Below are 21271 nucleotides of genomic sequence, written 5' to 3'. Positions count from 1 at the left end.
ACAGTGGCTGTCAACCAGGGACCCCCAAGCAGGACATGGGTGCAATAGCATCCTCCCACCCATGTTCCCCAGCAACTGGTGCATATAGGCCTACCCTGCCGAATTTTAAGATACTTGACTGTTATTTTAATATTGTAGTATTATATGTTTTAATCAGTTTTATGTATGTTATGGTATTTGTATCTAATGATGTTCTCCGCCTCAATCCAGAGTGAGAGGCGAGTAAGAAATAAATATATGATGATGATGTCTTAGATACTGGAGGTAACACATTGCCATCAGAACTAGTAACCATTGATAGCCTTCTCCTCTAGGAATGCATCCAACCCCCCCTTTTAAAGCCATCCAAACTGGTGGCCATCACTACATCTTGTGGTAGCGAGTTCCATAATTTAACTATGCGCTGTGTGAAGAAGTCCTTCCTTTTATCTGTCCTGAATCTCCCACCAATCAGCTTAATGGGATGATCCTGAGTTCTAGTATTATGGGAGAAAACTATTTCCCTATCCACGTTGTCCACACATGCATAATTTTGTACACCTCTATTATGTCTCCCCTTAGCTTCTTTTCCAAGCTAAGCAATCCCAGCTGTTGTAACCTTCCCTCATAAACATGCTCCAGCCCCTTAATCATTTTAGTAGCCCTTTTCTGCATTTTTTCCAGCTCTACAATCTTTTTTTTTAAAGATGTGGTGAGGGAAGTATTCTAAGTGTGGCCACACCATAGATTGGTATAAAGGCAGTATGACACAGGCAAGGCCCCTGTGCATTCTGAAGTTGGGCTGTCCTGCAGTCAGGCTTTCCAAGCCAAACGGGTTTGGATGACTCCAGCAAGCTTGCCACACGCTTGCACACATTGCAAAGAAACATATACTCAAGTGTGCATTCAAGCGGAAGAGAATAGATAAAGAGGCTTTCATATCAGTGCTTTGAGGGTGTATCCCAAAATACTACCTTCGCAATTTCCAAAAGCTAGGATGCCTGGCCGAAGAAACTATTTAGATGGCCTTGGTACAAGATGCTCCTTGGGGAAAGTGGGGCGATTTTTGGTTTGTCTGTTCAAAGCACACCCCTGAAACAATACCCAGATTGGTCAGTAACAGAGAAGGATGTGCAGCCTGGAGCTTATTGCAAGCCACGGGCCTCTACAAAAAACACCCAGGCAGAGAACACGGGTGACTGATCATAGGCTCTGTGGCCAAATGGGGATCGCCCTTGGAAAAGACAGGTTGCTTACCTGTAACCGTAGTTCTTCGAGTCGTCATCTATGCAGTCACGCATATGGGCTCTGCGCCTGCGCGGGGCCAGCTTCGGAAACTTCTCTAGCTGAAAATCTTTTAGGCGGGAACCCCTCCCCCACCGTCCACTGAGCATGCTCAGGGGTTCCCGCCTAACTCCCCAGTTCCTGAAACCGCCTACAGTCTCACTGAGGTGAACCACCAGGTGATCAACTTTAAATGACATCATAGTGGGGACGGTGGGAGGGTTGTGTGACTGCACAGATGACCACTTGAAGAACTACAGTTACAGGTAAGCAACCTGTCTTTCTTCTTCGTGGTCTCTGTGCATCACACATATGGGCGGATAACAAGCTGACTTACCGGAGGTGGGTGGTGTCAGATGATGGATGAGTTTCACAGAATTGCCGATAGGACGGCACGCCCCAAAGCGCAGTCTCTACGCGCTCTGATGTCCAGACGGTAGTGGCTGGCAAAAGTCAGAGGAGTCGACCAGGTAGCCGCTTTCCAGAGGTCTGGTAGAGCGATCCCCTTTTCAAAGGCTGTAGAGGTGGCCACTCCTCTCGTGGAGTGTGAACGCACCTCGCCCTCCAACGGGAGGCCAGCGAGTTCATAGGCTAGCTTAATAGTCTGCACTACCCAAGCAGATATTCTCTGCGGAGATACCTGAAGTCCCTTTTGCTTGCCCCCATAACAAACAAAGAGTCTTTGGGATCTCCGGAGGGTAGCAGTTCTGGACTGGTAGAAGGCGAGGGCCCACCTTACGTCCAGGGTATGTAGAGCAGACTCAATAGGAGATGTCGGCGAAGGAAAAAATCTTGGGAGCGTGATGTCCTGCCCAAGGTGAAAAGAAGAAACGACCTTTGGGAGAAAAGCTGGATCCGGTCTAAGGACCACCTTGTCAGCATGAAACACTGTGTATGGTGGATCTATGCGGAGTGCTGCTAGTTCTGATGCACGCCTAGCAGATGTGACTGCCACAAGGAATGCCACTTTGAAAGTGAATAGCCGCAGATCAATCTTTGCTAGAGGCTCAAAGGGTTTGGTAGATAGTGCCTTGAGCACCACGGAAAGGCTCCATTGAGGGACAAAGGAGCGAACTGGTGGAATGGTGTTCTTCGTGCCCTTCATGAACCGTTTTGTCAAAGGGTGCGTGAAGACCGAACAGCCCTGAACCCAATGGTGTGAGGCAGAGATAGCTGCTAATTAAACTCTAAGTGACGAGAACTTGAGTCCTTTTTTAAATAAAGAAAAAAGAAAAGCACTGTTGCTATTGGTGCTGAAAACGGGTTCTCGTTCCTACTGAGGGCAAAAGCAGAAAATGCTGTCCATTTTTTTTGCGTATGATCTTCTAGTAGCTGGTTTCCTGGCTGCTAGAATAATGTTCCATATGTCAGTAGGCAGTGGTTGGTTGTCTAGCGTTGCCTTATCCTCCATGCCGTTAGGTTTAGGGACTGGACATCCGGATGGAAGATGAGTCCCTTCCCCTTGGATATGAGGTTGTGGCATTGAGGCAGTCTGATAAACTGAACCATGGCTGCCTTGGCCACCAAGGCGCTACTAAGATGGCGTTGTCGTTGTCGCTGCGCAGCTTTACAATGACTCTTGAGAGAAGAGGTATGGGGGGGAACAGGTACAGAAGCTGACTTGTCCACGTCCTCTCGAAAGCGTCTCCTAGAGATGCTGCCCCGTGGCCCGCCCACGTGCAGTATTGGTTGCAGATGGCGTTCTCTGGTGACGCGAATAAATCTATTACAGGCTGTCCCCATGCCTGAAAGATCATGTCCAGAACAGAGTCTTTCATCCGCCACTCGTGTGTATCCACAAAGGTGCGGCTGAGGTTGTCTGCCAGGACATTGTCCTGGCCTGCGATGTGAATGGCAGACAAAGTCATGTCGTGGGCAATTGCCCAATGCCAAATGTCCAGAGTGAGGGAGATCAGGTCCATAGACCACGTCCCACCTTGCTTGTTTATATGCCAGACTGCAGCCATGTTGTCCGTATGGATCTGGATTACATGACCTGACAAGGTCTGCTGAAAGGCATATAGTGCTTTTTGGATAGCCATCAACTCCAAAACGTTGATGTGTCTTGTCTTGTCGAGGGAACTCCAACGCTCTTGTATGGTTAGATCCCCGCAGCGGGCTCCCCAGCCCAATAAGGATGCGTCTGTCATAAGATGCTGTGTTGGCAGTGGGGGTTTGAAATCTAGGCCCTGTGTGATATTGGGCAGATTCGTCCACCAAAGGAGTGTGTTCTTTATCTTGGTAGGGAGCAACAATTTCACTCGATGAGCGTCCAATGTATTGTCGTACTCCCGCAGAAGCCACAACTGTAGAGGTCTCATGTGCAGATGTGCCCAAGGAACGACGTTGACCGTAGCTGCCATAAACCCCAATAACCTTTGTACCTGGAAGGCAGAGGTGATTTTAGAGCGGAAGATCTTAAGCGCAAGCTTAATTAGCGTATTGGCTCTGTCCTCCGGAAGGAAAGCCCTGGAGCGGGTTGAGTCCAGAATTGCTCCAAGGAATTTAATTTTTTGGGTTGGTTGAAAATTTGATTTTTCCTTGTTGATGCAAAGGCCTAATTCGTTGAGGAGGTTGATGGTGAGGTGGGTATTACGGGTGGCTTCTTGCTCCGTATTAGCCACTATCAGCCAATCGTCCAAGTAGGGGTAAATTTCTACCCCTCGAGTCCTCAGAAAGGCGCAAACTGGTGCCATACACTTTGTGAAGACTCAAGGAGCAGTAGAAAGACCAAAAGGAAGCACTTTGAATTGGAAAATGTCTTCGCCCACTATGAACCTGAGGAATTGGCGATGGTCAGGATAAATAGAGATGTGGAAATAAGCATCTTTAAGGTCTATGGAAGTAAATCAATCCCCTTGGGAGAGGAAAGGTAAGATGCTTGCTAAAGAGTTCATCCGGAATTTTTTAGGGGTGATGAACTTGTTTAGCTCTCTGAGGTCCAAAATAGGTCTCAGCCCCCCATCCCATTTCAGAACCGTAAAGTAGCGGGAATAGAACCCGCCTCCTAGTGCGCAAGTTGGTAATCACTCTATGGCGCCCTTTTCTAAAAGAGACGTAGTCTCTTGCAATAGAGCATCTGTAGGTGGTGAGAACCTTGCGGTTCCGAGGTGAGGTGAGGTGGAGAACTCTATTTTGTAGCCCCGAGAGGTGATGTTAAGGACCCATGTATCAGTTGTAATAGTGGTCCAATTGCGGTAAAAAGGGGCGAGGGTGTCACCAAACTTAGGTGTTAAGCTGTTTGGTAAATGACAGTCAAAGACGCCGTCTTTGATTCGGATCAGGCTTGCTCTTGTTTTGCTTGAAGCGTCCTGGGTATTGCTGTCTCCTGAACTGACCTTGAGGTTGGTACATAGTGGGACGGTCTTGTAATTGGAATTGCTGTTGCCTTGGTTGGAACTGCTGCTGCGTTCTCGGCCAGCGCCTCTGGCAGAATGGTCTCTGAAGTTGTTGCTGACCAATCCCCATTTTCTTAGCCGTGTTTTTGGCTTTCTGGATGCTCTCCATGGACTCATCCATGGAAGAGTCCTTCCCCATCAAAGGGGAGGTCCTCAATGCGGGTGCGTGCTTCTTGTGATAGTCCTGCGGACCTAAGCCACGCATGACGTCTTAATGCAATGGAGGCCACCATTGCTTTTGAAGCACAGTCAGTGGCGTGTCGCGCTGTATTAAGTTGTTGGCATGACAGCCTCATGGCCTCCGTGTAAAAGACATTTGCCAGCTCTCTCTGATCGTCTGGCAGATATCCAGAAAGGGTTGCCATCTTTTCCCACCAAAAAGACTGTTGGCATTCTCTTCCCCTCCTTATTGTTTTACTATGATTTTATTAGATTGTAAGCCTATGCGGCAGGGCCTTGCTATTTACTGTTTTACTCTGTACAGCACCATGTACATTGATGGTGCTATATAAATAAATAATAATAATAATATTTAGCCATGGTGGCTTGGTAATTGTGTATGCGGAGTGACAAAGACGAAGAAGAATAAATTCTCCTTCCCAGGCCGTCCAGCCTACGACCCTCCTTGTCAACCGGCGCATTATGCTTCCTTTGAGTGCGCCCTTGGGATGCCTCCACGATAATTGAATTGGGTTTGGGATGGGTGAAGAGGAAAGGGGCTGTCTTTTCTTGGATTTTGTAAATGTTGTCCAGCCTCCTTGACGTTGGTGGCATAGATGAGGGCATTTTCCACGACTGTTGTGCTGTGCGTAATAGCACAGGTAGGTATGGAATTGCCGCTGGGGTAGATGACTCGCAGTATAGATCATCGTACACCAGGTCGTTTAATTTTTCTATTGGCTGGGACATTTCGATCCCCAGGGATCTCGCCATCCTTTGCACTTGGTCCGTGAAATGTGCCAAGTCTTCAGAGGGGGAGATTACATCTGTCGCTACAACTAAATCATCCGGTGAAGGGATGGATGGTGCCGGCGATGGTTCTTGAGAGGAGTCTGATTGATAATCTTCATCAGACGGCTCATCCAATGCACTTCCCCTTACCCTAGCTGCGGGCAAAGATTGCAGAGCCTGCGACGGTACCGACATAGTCAGTGCCGTAGTCTGCACCGGTTGAGGTGGAGGTCTCGGTACCGAGGGTTGTGGTGGTGGTGGCATAGCGGCAGTATCTTCCGCGGGTGGAGGGTGGGAAATTGTCTCTGATGGGGGCTGGCGAAAGCGCGGATAAGGAGCATAGTGCTCCTGGTAGTAATAAAAGTCCTGCTCTCGCCTATGCCTCCAATCCTCGTAATAGTACGGAGGATAATGTGGGGGTTGCCAATCCTGCCTCCTGTTTGGTGTGCGGGGGTGGCCCCCGTAGTCGTAGTATTGGCTTGAATGAGCTGAAGCCGGTGAGCGATCCTGGCTGTATCCATAGGGTGAAACGGGACGGTACCGACGGCTGTCGGTATCGGGAGGAGGCATATCTCGGTACCGATGCGTGTCGGTATCGAAATCTCGGTACCGATGTGTGTCGGCATCGATCATTGGTTGTGATTCATGTCTTTGTTGGTACCGATGTCCATTGGTATCTCGAGACAATTGCTGGCTTTGGAGGTATCGAGGGGAGGTAGGACCCTCTTCTGCCAGTGTCGGATCTTGCGAGGAGCCTCTAATCTCTCCTTCTGAGATTGATGCCCTTACACTTGTCTCCTCGGTCGGTATTGTAATGATATTGAACGGAGGAGGAACCGGAGAAGCCAGTATTTGTTCCGTTCGTGGTGGTGTCAAGGCCGGTGGTGAAGACGGAGTTGCCCATCTCGGTATCGAGAAGGCTCTTGGTACCGAAAGTGTTGGTATCGGACTTGTCGATATTGGAGGCGTTTTTTGCAAGGACAGCCTCGATATTGGGCTCCTCGGTGCCGTAGGACGCTTCGGTATCGAAGGGTTTAACTTAGCCGATTTTTTCTTTTTCTCTTTCGATTTAAGTTTGCTTTTCTTCCTTTGGGGTTCTTCGGACCCAACATGCTCTCTCGCTCTCTTAGAGATCTTTCTGGCTGCTTTTGATGAAGCGGAGAGAGAGGAGGAAGAGGGGGGAACCGATAAGGCATCACTCCGCGAAGGAGGAGGTTGGGGCATCGACTCCATAGTATTGGAAGATTTGGAGCGTCGAGATGTACTCTGTTTCTCCACTGCCTCCGCCTTTTCCCAAAGTAACGCCCGAAGGCGATCTGATCGATTTTTCCTGGTTTGCCTCGAGAATTTCAGGCAAAAACAGCATGATTCGACGTCATGTGTCTCCCCCAAACACAGCAAACACCGGGAATGTCCGTCCGTTTGAGAAATCTTCTGCCCGCAGGTGGAGCACTTTTTGAATAGGCCTTGCTGTGCCATAGGCACCAAGGCTGAGGTAACGAACAACAAGTATAATTTTTTAAAATATATATATATAGAAAAGGATAGAAAACTGAAGAAGCAAGAAAAGGATGAAAAATAGAATATTTTCAGCTGAGGTAAACGATACCAAACAGAGAAAACGCTGTTGACCCTACAGGCAGTTGAAGAGAACTGGGGAGTTAGGCGGGAACCCCTGAGCATGCTCAGTGGACGGTGGGGGAGGGGTTCCCGCCTAAAAGATTTTCAGCTATAGAAGTTTCCGAAGCTGGCCCTGCGCAGGCGCAGAGCCCATATGTGTGATGCACAGAGACCACGAAGAAGAACCAGGAAGGAGCCATAAAAACGTTCCTTGACATCTTTATTGTGAGCACTAAAAAAATAAAGCAAGACTCAAAAGATCGAAGGGCCAAGTCTGGGAAGGCCATGAAAGAACTGGAGATGGGATCAGTTCATAAAGATATCTGAGCACACAAGCTTAAGATTGCCATGCTCTGGATAACCCTTCCCCAAGATGTGTTGGACTACAGCTCTCTGGCTGGGGGTGATGGGAGTTGCAGACCAACACAAATTGACTGCACCAGGACGGGGAGGCTATGCCCATCTCTACATTACATTGCGCATCCTACATGAATCTGCTCCATCCTTTCCGCATGTATTTACGTGGGCTGCGAACATTGTCAAGTCAAATGCATTCGCCCTTCAGTTGTTGCTGGACTCAAACTCCCATGAGCTCCAGATAGGATGGTCAGTGGTCAGAGATGATAGGTGTTTGGAGTTTAACATCTGGAGGACCACAAGTTGCCCAGACCCGCACTGACAGCTTTGTTGAGGAAAGCGGATGTAGGTCAATAAAACGGCTAAGAGCTCAGATCTTCTCCAATGATCATGAGGGCTGGAAATCTAATTTTCGTGCCACCACTGCCCCCCCCCCACGCACCCACGCCAACTTTAAACAAAAGCCAAGGTCTCATAGAATCATAGAATAGCAGAATTGGAAGGGGCCTACAAGGCCATCTAGTCCAACCCCCTGCTCATGCAGGAATCCACCCTAAAGCATCCCTGACAGATGGTTGTCCAGCTGCCTCTTGAATGCCTCTAGTGTGGGAGAGCCCACAACCTCCCTAGGTAACTCTTAGGAACACAATTCTTAGTGACTGGATGGCGAAGGATTTCCACCTCTGCCTCCAAAGTACAACAAGGAAGTAAGGAGAAAAAGAGTCAAAAGGGCACTGAAATTATCTTCATATGCTGGGAATTATTAATAGCTGAGATTAAGCCCCGAAGCACCAGCCTCCAAACAGACAGGGGGCAACCAAGATGCCAGTATTCAGAGTCCCCTCCCAGTACATCAACACCCAACTACCATAGTATTTTGACACTCTGCCTGACAACTCTCAAATCTGCTGAAGGAGCGGGGACAGGACGTTGCCTAACAGAGCTGGAGGACCCATGCCCCTCTGAGGTGGCCAGTGGACAAGGACAATGGCATTTCTAGTCCAACATCATCTGGAGGCCCACGGGATGCCCACCGCTGCAGTATAATTTACTTTTAAAATGCGTATTTCCACCTGCCCTATAGCCGGGTGGCAAGGCCGGAAAAGCAGCCAGCATCCTGGCGAATATCAGGGCGGTGTAGAAAAAAAAAAATAGGGCACCAGAAACACGAAACACACATCATCGTAATGATACAGAGAAGGCTGCCAATAGGCAATAAATAACCTTGGCCAGGTTGGGAATAGGGACTGGCTGCCCTGAGGAATTTACACAGGCAGGGAGCCACTCTCTGCAAGACATCTAAGTTACCGAGGGTGCCCCACCCACCTGGAACCTTGGCCACCCAGGTACTTGCCTCAGTCGCCTCTGCAGTTGGCCCAGCCCTGCCTTCCGCCATGTAGCTCACTGGGTAGTCCTGGGCTAGTCACTGGTTCTGGATCAAGCCTCCTTCATAAGCATAGCACAGGATCGTCCCATAGCTTTGTCGAAGATGACCACGGCACTTATTGCTTCTTACCCTATTTCTTCGATTCTAAGACGCACTTTGTCCCCCATATAAACATCTCTAAAAATGGGGTGCGTCTTAGAATTGCGGGTGTGTCTTAAGGTTTTTTTTTCTGTTGGTGGTACTGAAATTAGTGTGCGTCTTACAACCGATTATTACTCATACTTATATCCTGCCTTTTTTCCTCCAAGGAACCCCAGGCGACATACATAGTCATCGTCGTCCTCTCCATTTTATCCTCACAACAACAACCTCCCTGTGAGGGAGGTTGGGCTGAGAGTTGTGACTGGCCCAAAGTCACCCAGTGAGCTTCCGTGGCTGAGTGGGGATTAGAACAAATGAAATGAAGATGGCCCAACCAACAGCCTGCAGCTGCCAAACTCTTCTGGAAGCACAAGATGCCTTTATATATGGGGCAACAGCACCTTCCCACCCATGTTCTCCAGAAACTGCTTCAGGTGAGCTACCTCCAGTATCTGAGGCAGTGAGCCTGTGTGCACCAATCGCTGGGGAATATGGGTAGGAGGGTGCTATTGCACCATGTCCTGCTTTGTTGGTCCCTGGCCAATGGCTGGTTGGCCACTGTGTGAACAGAGTGCTGGACTAGATGGACCCTTGGTCTGATCCAGCCGGGCTCTTCTTACGTTCTTATAGGGCTGTACCCTGTGTTCCTGCACACCTTGTTTGAAAGAAGGAATGCAACTTTTTGACCTCTGCTACTGCAGCACCGAAATTCAGTTGCAATTCCATCAACAGCAAGATACACCCTCTGGAGGGGCTGGGGGGGCGGGATAGAAGTTGGCACAAGACCCTCCAAACTTGCCCACTCTGGCGGTATAGAATTGCAACCCAAATGTCTTTAGGACTGGAGCCTTATTCACCGCACTTCACATACAGCTGTCAATCACCCCCACAACAAATACTTTTGTAAGCCGCCGTGAAAGCCTTTTTTGGCTGAATGGCGGCATAAAAATGCTTAAATAAATAAATAAGGTGAGTATTATCAACCCCATGCAACCAGGCCCTGGCCACGGATCGACTAACACAAAGTAAACCAGACACGTCCATGTGCTGGAAACAGGAGCACAAATACACAAGTATACGGTATACGCCGACTGTACATTCAGCACCTACTATAAAACCTGAGGCAGGGTGAGAGGAATAATATATATTTAATAATTAACAGTATATATTTAAGTCCTTGCTATCAAGTTTGACAGGTCAGGAAGGAGTGCCGAGTTCCAGTCATTCATTAAGGCCCAAAATGCCTTTGCGTCCAGGCCACACCCTCCCATCCCCACCACAATGCGAACGCCAAGCGTACCAATCTCACTTCATTTTCCCAAACAAATGAAAGGCAGCAATTCAAAAGTTGTTTATTTAGGAGCGACTCCCCACACAATATGATAATAATCAACTGGGGTGTGGATTAGGAGTTGACTACGCGGAGTCGACTCACACATCCCCCGCCCTCCCCACCACCACCAGTTCTCCAGCAAGTATCCCATCAGCCATTTCTGCTGAAAATCTATCTTGCCAGCTGGACTAGAGCAGCTGCTGCCGCTTCAAACACTCTTGCCATGAGACTCTGTGGCTGACAAAATAAGCAACAGCAGCCGAGGAAATAACCAATGGTGCTCTCCACACCACACAATGGTTTAAATACCCAACTCTGCACAGCATTGGTTATTTGTGTTGGTTATTTCAGCCAAATTACCGCCTGTTGGTTAAAACATTCCCACCACACAATACATTGCCGACTATTGAAACCACCGTTGGTTATTGTGTTGTTATTGTTATTGTGTTGTCTGAATCATAGAATAGTAGAGTTGGAAGGGGCCTATAACGCCATCGAGTCCAATCCCACCCCCACCCCGCTCAGTGCAGGAATCCACCCTAAAGCATCCCTGACAGATGGTTGTCCAGCTGCCTCTTGAACAGCTCTAGTGTGGGAGAGCCCACAACCTCCCTAGGTAACTGGTTCCATTGTTGTACTGCTCTAACAGAGAGGAAGTTTTTCCTGACATTCAGCCGGAATCTGGCTTCCTGTAATTTGAGCCCATTATTCTGTTAGTGTGTACAACCCACACCCTTAGATCACATTTGGAGGCCCTTCTCAGACGTCGGAAGGGTGGCCAAGAGAGGGCGGACCAATAGAAGTCTGCCTGGTGCCTAGATTTATTTATTATATTTTTATATCGCCCAAGAGCCAAAGCTCTCTACATGCCTGCCATTTCGGCACCAGGCTAGCACATTTCTCTTCTCTTGCGTTTTTTAATATCTGTGATTTAATGTTATTAAGGCATGTTTAGGCAGGAAAAAAATTCTGTTTTTTTCTGTCTAAACATGCATACGATTGCGCCATAGGGCGGCAGTCCTTTCTACACTGACTTCGGAATACGTCTCATTGATCTCAATGGGTCTTACATCTGAGTAGGCATCCATAGGATTGCATTGTTTTTGTCTATTTGTCTGCATCTTATGGTTTTAACATTTGTGCTTGCATTTTTTTTTTAAAAAAAACATGTATTTTAGTCCTTGTGACTTGGCTTTAACTCCTCTTCCTGTTGCCTATTTTTAGCTTACATCATTTAAAATGCTGGTATTAACATTTAAAGCCCTGAACACCTTGGGGCCAGGCTATCTGAAGGAACACCTCCACCCATATGTACCTGCCTGGACCCTAAGGTCATCCTCAGGGTTCCTTCTCCATGAGTCCCTGCCAAACGAAGTGAGGCAGGTGGCTACCAGGAGGAGGGCCTTCTCTGCTGTGGCACCCTGGCTGTGGAACGAGCTCCCTTAAGGAGGTTCGCCTGGCACCTGCACTATATTCTTTCAGATGCCTTTTTATTCTCTCAGTATTTTAACAGTCTATAAATTAATTTTAACTTTGTTATTTTAAATTTGTATTTCTGCACTGCTGCTGATTTTATCCTGGTTGTGCTTCCATATTGTACTTTATATCATGTTTTTATACTGTTGTTTTATACTTTGAATGATTTTAATTTTTGTGAACCGCCCAGAGTTATTTAGTTAATAAGGTAAATAGCAGTCTATTAGAAATACAATGTAGTTTAATAATTATGTAGTGACTATTAAAATGGGCTGTAATAAACGTAATATAGTATTGGTCGATAATAATAATAATAATAATAATAATAATAATAATAATAATACAATATGCTCTGACTACCTAAGGATGTGTACAGAAGTAATATATCCAGTGTAATCCTATAGGTATTTACTCAAAATTAAGCCCCATCTAATTCAGTGAAACTTACTCCCAGATAGGTGTGTATAGAAATTATTTTATTTAAAATATTTCTAGGTGTCTTTCAGGAGCCCTAGCAAGGTGGGGCTCCTGAAAGACCAATACAGTAAAGTCCAATACAGTAAAACCCCATAGAGTGATAACGCAGCAAAAATTAATGGAATCAATGAACACCAGCAAAAGAATAGCTAGCCTAGATGGTACGAAAATCGAAAACCCATTTGCAGCTAAAACTCCAGAACAGTCCAATAAAACATAATCAGGAAAAGGCCAGAGAAAACGTGTCTTTCGGGACTTCCTAAAAGCATGCAATGATTGGGTCTGACAGAGCCCTGATGGCAATCCATCCCAGAGGTGTGGGGCCCTGGGGGAAAGGCACTCTAGCGCATAGAGTAGGCAAGTGAGAACCGCCTCTGTTGCTGATCTTGAAGTGTAGGCAGGCTGATAAAGGGGAAGATGGTCCTTCAAGTAACTCGGGCCCAAACCATTTTAGGACTTTAAAAGGTCAAAAGCAGCCCTTTAAACTGGGCTTGAAAACTAGCACAGAATGGGTGTGATATGATCTGGCTGCCAGGGCCCAACAACAACAATCAGGCAGCCCACATTCTTCCCCAGTTGAGCTTTCCAGACCATATTCAAAGGCAGCCCTACATACGGCACATTACGGTATTTCAGCCTGGATGACACATGGATAACAGAGGCAAAGTCCATCTGATCTGGAGAAGGCTGCAGATGGTATGCCAACCTAAGCTGGTAAAACACACTCCTGGACACTACGGCCACCTGAGCTACCCCACTTAGTCCAGAGTCCAGGAGGACTTCAAGACTACACACACACGCGGCCTTTTACAGGGAGTGCAGCCCCCATCTAAGACCAGTTGTAAACTTCCATCCAGAGCAGTTAGTTTCCCAACCCATAGTACTTCAATCTTCACTGGATTAAGTCTCACCTTGTTCGCCCTTAGGCTGCCTGGGATATGGAGATGTAATTGAAAGGTAAGAGCTGGGTTTCATCTGCATATGGATGACATTTCAGGTACCTCCCCTCAACAGATTTCTCAAGACAGGATGACAAAGGTAATGAGCAAGTGGTCCCCCAAGAAGTCTGCCCACTTGCATAGCATGACTGGATGGTGCACTAGCTCCAGCCATCTCTGCCTCGGTTGCAACTATGGCATCCAAGTAGGCACAGATATGTGTGACTTCATCTGCAAGATATCCAACAAACTGGCCACAGTAACCATTGCGGGTCTTATTCTACAGCCTGCACCCAAGAGGTCTTCAACCACCTGGAAGCACTCTACTGGATGACACTGAGCAGATGCAAGAGTGGAGAAGAAACATTTCTTCGTTGCTACAGAATAAGATCACAAATGGATGCTTAGCCATGTTTCATCCTATTTGTTGCGAGCCTTCCACCATTGGCACATTAATCTTCAATACTCCTTAGAATGCCAATGAGCCAAGATGGTTCTACAACTGTTTTGAGGATGTTTGGCAGCAATCAGGTTGATAGCCCAGGTCATGTTCTCATTTGAAATGGAGACCAGGGTCTCAGCAGGATCAGCAGCAGGAAAATCCCTAAGAGACCTCTGACCTCCATCTGGATTCATCAGCCTCCAAGGCAGTTCATCCAGCTTGGTCTTCCATGCCTGCAGAGGCCACAGGTGACCTGAAGGTCAAAACTGAAAATCAGATAATGATCTGTCCATGCCAGTCATAACTGGCTCCCTTGTTCATAGACTATTTTCTCCCAATCCAATACAGAAAACCAGATCTAAAGTGTGCCCTGCCACAGTATTTGGTCTAGTTATTATCTAAGGCAGGCGGCATGAAATCCTGAGCCGCTCGTGACAAGGTAGCCTCGGTACCAAACCCACAAGCCTTGGGAGTCCTCAATACTACACTCAAGACTATTTCAGTCTGCTCAGGCATAAAGGTTTTTAAGATGGGGGGGGAGGGAGCACACCAACACAATCTCAATCCTGTCTCAAATGACCAAGCCCAGGTACTGACATTCTGAAATGGCTGATGGTTGGATGGACTATCTGACCAAGGCGATAGAATCCCTATAGACCAAGACTCCACCCCTCTAGTTGAGGCTGATGCTGTACAAGAAACTAGGGCGGGCAACATTTTGTAGAGGTCAACCCCTCCCCTTTCATCCAGCCAGGTTCCAGTGACACAACCTCTGGCATTGGCCAACCTGGCATTCATCATCTGCGCCTGGAGGCTAAAGTGAACCTTCACCTTCTTCTCTGCTCTATTTTTTTAAGGCACAATCCACTTTAAAAGTTGTACAACTAATCTGGGAATGATGGGAGGTGGATTGGTGACATCATAGGTGCTAGCCAATTAGTGCCAAGTACAACCGGCTTTTGTTGCAAATATGCAGAGCGTCCACCCTTCCTTCCCCAGTTTGACTCTAAATACACAATAATTCCTTTGAACAGACTGAGGCAAGCAGCCCCTCAAATTATGTGAATTTTTGTGAACCGCCCAGAGAGCTTCGGCTATTGGGCGTTATAAAAATGTAATAAATAAATAAATAAATAAATGTTATGGAGAGCTTCGTCTATTGGGCGGTATGAAATGTAATAAATAATTAAATAAAATCTCTTTCTAAAGAGAAGAGATGCAGTTATTATTACAAGCGTCTTGGGAAAACACAAGCTCATTTATTTACAACTCCAGTGGTATCATCTTACACTAATCCTGCAAGGCAAGCTAGATCATTTAGTAACTCATTAAATGAGTAAATTAAAAAGAAAAGAGAGAAACTAAGACCCCCAAGAGTCCTAGGAAGGTAGCAGTATATAATGGCTTAGGCAAGATAGGCAGGACCCTTGAACCCCCTAGGCCAAGAGCAACTTCCCCCAACTTGGTGCCTTCCAGAGGTACTGAGGCTTCAACTGCTATCCTACCCAGCCACCATGGAATGGAGGCACTGGGAATTAGAAAGTTAGGAAAGATCTACACATATGGCAAAATCGTGTGGCAAAGACTATGCCTGTTCAGACGACACTTCAGGCTCTATGGTTAGCACTAAGTACAAGCTGTGCTGTTGCAAACAACACTTTAAGGCACAGTTAGAGCCACTAACTGTGCTGCCGATGGTCTGACTGTGGTTAGTGAGTGAGCAGGATTTAGCAAAACTCATTGCACAAGATACCTTAAACTCTGCTGCTTAACCAAAAGCCTTAACCAGCCGAGTTTAAGGTGTCTTCTGAACAGGACCTTTAAAAGAAATGCTCCCCTATGTAAAAATAAAAGCCTTCCCACACATGCAGAAAACTCGTGTATCAGGGGGGTGGGCTAGGTTGACATCCTAGCTTTCTACAAGTAGGGACATATTTATGTGGTGAAGCTTTTCAAACAGAAAGAAAGTAATAATCTACCTGCAATCTGGAGCAACACAGATTAGGAAATGCCCTGTAAGCAGCTACAACTCATGGTTCTCCTGGGCAAAGTGAAATATTGAAAAAGGTTTATGTAGGGATTTCTTACCAGTTTCGCTTGAGATAGCAATCCCCAGAACCAGGCATTTGATTGCAGCTGCCCATTTCTCTGCCATTTGGAGGTTGTCCTCATAGCACTCAGCGCTGTCAACCTGAAAAGTCTTTGCAACCCGCTGCCGGGCCCGCCCTGAACCCACTACCACCTTCCTCTTCTTCAGTGGGTAAGCGTAGACGCGGAAGAAGGCTGACTGGTTTGTGATTGTGGGACTGCGCATCGTGTGACACCCCACCACATCAATCAGGCGCATCACAGTCCGGTGATCCATGTCCGGCTTGGGCACCAGGCGCTGGATATGCAATTCTGTCTGCGTGAGGCTGAGGGCATAGCGTGTGCCCTTGGGGGGATAAGCTTCAAATTCCCCATGCAGGAGGGTCTCGCAGCCTTCCCCACAGGCCCCCAGAAATACATTCATCTCACCACGTAGCCCCAGCTTTGCAGTTTTGCTTTTCACCTTCTAGCAAATAGCTGGTTCCAACACGCTGCAACCTTAGCTTCTTCCTCAGAACACCGGATTTGAAGGGCTGAACTTAAAATCTGTTCATTTCCACATACTTTCATTAATCTACTAAACCTCTGATACAGCGCTTAACCAAGAAACTTCTTCTACAGCTTGCCCTCAACAGTTCCTCTTTCTTCTTTGAGCAAGATCCTTTATGTCAGTAAAACCTAATAACTTTCAAGGTGGTGGTGGGGGGACAAACACACCCCTTTCCAATGTCCCTCCCTGCTTTTTTCACAAGAGAATACCAGGCAGGTTCACCTCAAAAGTCCACAGGAATGAACACTGACCTGTCTGAGCTACTAAAGTTTCAGAACAAGAATGGAAGTAGCAGGAAGGGGTCAAGGGAAGAGAGATAAGATCCAGAGTAAATAAAAAAAGAAATCCTATATTGTCTCAAAACAGTACCTTCTGATGCAGAACCCGATAATCCTGTTTTCAGCAAGTTAATTCACCTTTAGGCAAGGGATTTAAATATTTACCCCAACTATAAGACTCCCATTAAACCAGCTGACTCATATAAGAAAAAGACGCCCAGTTCTCACTGAAGATTGACAATTTTTTTGTTTTTTGTTAAACTGATTGCTTTCCTGAAGCTTAGGAGTCAGGGGAACAAATACAAGAAGAATCTATTTCAAAAACAGTACAAAAGATGCTGATAAAGTTTCAGCTGTTCTGGTGATACTGAGGGGGGCAGCAGGAGGAAGATAATGAATGTAGAAGAACTATTTGGGAAAGGCTGTATGTGGGACACAGATCTTATACTACCACTAAAGGCAAGTTTGTTTTTCAGTTTCGAAAGACTAGCCTAGAGTTTCATTCCAGCATACTTCAGCTGCTTAGTCCAACTGTGTTGCCCTAGAGACTTAAAAGCAGTTTTAGCTTGCACATCTAACACCACTATTGGGGGTGGGGGGTGAGAAGAGAAGGAGGATAAGACTCTTAAGTAATTTCACGCCACACTTATATAGGGGAAATTAAGAGAAGGAGGGGAAGAAAGACTTTTAGCGTTGCTCCAAAAACATCATACAGATTCAGGGGGATTTGAAATAAGTCCCTCCTCCAGAAAAAGCACCCAACTCACCCCCTCACCAGGCACCTCCGTCCAAAACATACAAGTCCTTACGGAAGAGAACTGCTTGGGATCTGTGGGGCGGAGTGGCAGGTGGGGAAAAGAAGGATTAGCAGCTCTCTGCACCCGCTCAAAAGCTCTTTTCTCCCTACTCTGCCTGTTTCCTTTGCCTTCCACCCCTCCCTTTGCTTTCTCTTTCTCGTCTAGCAGCTCCACATTCTATCTCGTGCTAAACCAGGAAGTGCTCTATTTTCTACCTGGGGAGGGATGTGTAGGCTAGAAGAGGGCGGAGAAAGGTTCCTATGAACCTATCAGAAAGCGGCAAACCCTAGGGCTGACCCAATCAGAACTGGCATTCCCTACCCACCGCCGAGGCAAATGTCGAGCATTGGCAGTGGAAGCTGCCATTTTTGACGAGGGCAAAGATGTAGGAGTGTGATCGTCTTAATGAAGGGAAGGGGAGGCGCAGAGGGGGATCTTGGCCGCTCTCAAGTATACAATAGCAGCTATTATCATTCAGTGAATAAAAGGAGGCGATGTCCTCCACGCAGAGACTATGCGTGTTCTAGTGAAGGGGACTTCTTTTAATAACTTTTGGATTCCCTCCGTCGTGGCCAGAAGTCGCGGGATGTGAACTGTGGGCAAGGTCAAAGGAGAAAAGCTTCACCCTCTATCCAGAATAAATGGCGGCCATCTTTAGTTAGTGAAAAGAACATATTGGGGAGAAGAGGCGTAGTGGCCATTTTGAACTTGGGCAACGTTTCACGGCTTCACACTCTACGCAAGAAATTCCCAGGTGGCCATCTTAAGTGAGGTAGTAACACGTCCTCCCTCTGCTTCACATATTTGCCGCCATTTTAGTTGTGGTCAAGGTGTGGAAATGTAACAGCTTCACTGGAGATGGCAGCCATCTTTGCTATGGGAACGCAGGCGGTGATTGGTTGGTTCTCACCATGGAAACGGAGTGAGCGCCGCGCGAAGCAAACGACTCATTTGAGATATGGTCCCGGGAAGTTGAAATATTTCCCCTCTACCGTTTGTGCCTGTCGTGGGAGACATTTCAACCACCCAGATCAATGGCCTTTTGGGTGGCCATTCTTGAACAAAGGAATTTCAAAGACACATATATCCATGCAAAAATTGCTGGCCAGTGGAGGCTCTGATGTCAATGGAATGGTGAATCCGCTCTGGGTTTCAGTCAGAACTCTAACAGAGCTATCCAAGGTGTTGAACCCAATCCTCAAAATGGGCTCGGCACCTTGGATAGCTCCTTTAGAGATCTGACTGAGTGGATTGATAGCCCCACTGAAATTGGAGTCACCAGCCTCCACTGGCTTAAAGTACAATTCATCAAGATATTCTATTTCCTGTGTTTTGCATAAGGACAAAGGTATTACTATCATCACCATCACAGTACATATATGTGTAATCCCCCAACAACATTTTGTGAATAGCCATTGTTATGATCATTATTACTGTTGGAAAAGTGCCCAGCTTTGAACCAGAGTTTATTTATTTATTTATTTATTATATTTATTTGTATCCCGCCTTTTGCCCAATACTGGGCCTCAACCTCTGAGTTGCTAAGAAGCCAAGAATTTCCTAGATAACCAAAATCAAGTGAATGTTCTCTTAAAGAACAGTGAACACCTATCTCTTTTAGTAAATGCTTGCCGAAAGAACAGAGGCTGTATTTCCATGTACTTTCTTTTCAGGATGAAATTTCCTGTTAGATGGTACCTACGTATGTGGCACCAAAGAAGATAGTGTATAAATACCTAGCTACCTCCCTTGCGAGGTAGGTACATGCTTTGCAGCAATTAGCTCTTATTTATTTATTTATTACATTTTTATACTGCCCAATAGCTGAAGCTCTCTGGGATGTTCACAAAAATTAAAACCATGAAAAGCACAAAACAACCAACAGTCTAAAAACACAAATACAAAATACAATATAAAAAGCACAACCAGGATAAAACCACACAGCAGAAATTGATATAGATTAAAATACGGAATTAAAACAGCAAAGTTTAAATTTAAGTTGTGCCTCTTTATTCTGCAGAAAAAAACGTTGTTTGACCCATACTTTTTCTCCTCTCTGCCTTGTGTGCTGAATTGGACTCATACACCAGGGAACAAGCTATTTTTGCAACATTACTATCTCTACTTTTTGCATTTAAGTGTCATCTGGCAACACTGTTAACATCTCCCCCTGCCCCAGTATGTGTATCAATTTAAGGTTAGTACTCCATGCATCTGACAGTGTTCACAAGAGCTTATGCCAAGAATAAATGTGTTAGTTTTTAATGTACCATAAGACTCTGTTGTTTCTGCTGCAACAAAATAACATGGTGATGCCTCTGAAAACTGGAATATCTGGATATCCTATTATATCATAAGCTATAATAGGATATCTGCTCCAGAGACAGGTAACTGGGATGTATTTTGCCAATAAAGAGCAAGTGCTTGAGGAAATGTAGAGATCATCATACACAGTGATTGTAAATGACCCTTCAACCCCAACCATCGACTCCATGGGATGGGCATTGGAGGCACTGTACTACAAGTTCCTGTCCTATCTACAGGGCTGATTTCAGAAAATAACATTGGGTGATATTCCTAAGCCCCTTGGCAACTGAGGTATGGGTTTCCACAGGGTACCATCTTGTCCCCAATGTTGTTTTACATTTATAGGAAACTGCTGGGAGTGGTCATTAGGGGAGTTGGAGCCAAATGTCATCAGTATGCTGATGACATGCTGCTCTATCTCCCTGTGACATCTTCAGGTGAGACTATGCAAGTCCTGGACCAGTGCAGAGACTCAGTAATGGACAGGATTAGGTGAATTCTGGCAAGATGGAAGACTTGTAGATAAGTGGTTCCCAAGTCTGGGAGATAGGCTCATTGCCTGCTCTGGTTGGGATTGCACTCCCTCTGAAAGATCAGGTTCGTCTTCTGGTGGTACTCTTACATTCATCACTATCACTAGTAACCTCAAGACTGGATTAGTGCAATGCATTCTATGTGGGGCTGCCCTTAAAGCTGGTGCTAGTGCAGAATGTAGCAGCTTGGGTGCTGTCAGGAGCTACCCTTTTTCAGCATGCAACTCCTTTGCTGAGGGAACTGCACTGGCTGCCTATTTGCTACTAGGCCCGGTTTAAGTTTCTAGTACTAGTATACAAAGCCTTAAAAACTTGGGACCCGAATACCTGGTAGAGTGCCTTCTCCCTTACCAACTTGCCCGATCACTGAGGCCACCTGAGGTCATGCTCCTGGAGGTTCCACATGGACCTATAGTCTGACTGGAATCCAGCAGAAGAGCCTCCAGTGTGGTGGTCCCCTTCCTATGGAATTCCCTATGTTTGGAACCAACATTGTATTGCTTCCAGCGTAATTGTATTGCGTTGCTGTTTCAGAAAGCTTTCCTTGAATGACTGGCTTTGTTCTTTTAAAAATGTAATTTTTAATATGGTGGGTTTTATTATTATAGGGTGACCATATGAAAAAGAGGACAGGGCTCCTGTATCTTTAACAGTTGCATAGAAAAGGGAATTTCAGCAGGTGTCATTTGTATATATGGGGAACCTGGTGAAATTCCCTCTTCATCACCACAGTTAAAGCTGCAGGAGCTATACTAGAGTGACCAGATCTAAAAGAGGGCAGGGCACCTGCAGCTTTAACTGGTGTGATTAATAGGAAATTTCACCAGGTTTGCCATATATATAAACGACACCTGCTGAAATTCTCTTTTCAATACAACTGTTAAAGATACAGGAGCCCTGTCCTCCTTTTCATATTGTTAGAAAAAAAGAGCTAT

The 21271-nt window shown here is 46.3% G+C and overlaps 1 protein-coding gene across 1 annotated transcript in view; it reads right to left on the bottom strand.

Moving 5' to 3' along the window:
* SPHK2 (sphingosine kinase 2) overlaps positions 1–16495 on the bottom strand; it is a 28763-nt gene extending 12268 nt beyond the window's left edge. Inside the window, exon 1 of the mRNA XM_063138708.1 lies at positions 15872–16495. Within this exon, the coding sequence (XP_062994778.1) occupies positions 15872–16295 (424 nt within the window). The 5' untranslated portion in view covers positions 16296–16495. The remainder of the gene's footprint in view (positions 1–15871) is intronic.
* Between the last annotated feature and the right edge of the window lie 4776 nt (positions 16496–21271).

This window comes from Elgaria multicarinata, chromosome 11, assembly GCF_023053635.1.
Source record: "Elgaria multicarinata webbii isolate HBS135686 ecotype San Diego chromosome 11, rElgMul1.1.pri, whole genome shotgun sequence".
NCBI lineage: Eukaryota > Metazoa > Chordata > Lepidosauria > Squamata > Anguidae > Elgaria > Elgaria multicarinata.
This window is presented reverse-complemented; position numbering and strand designations above follow the sequence as displayed.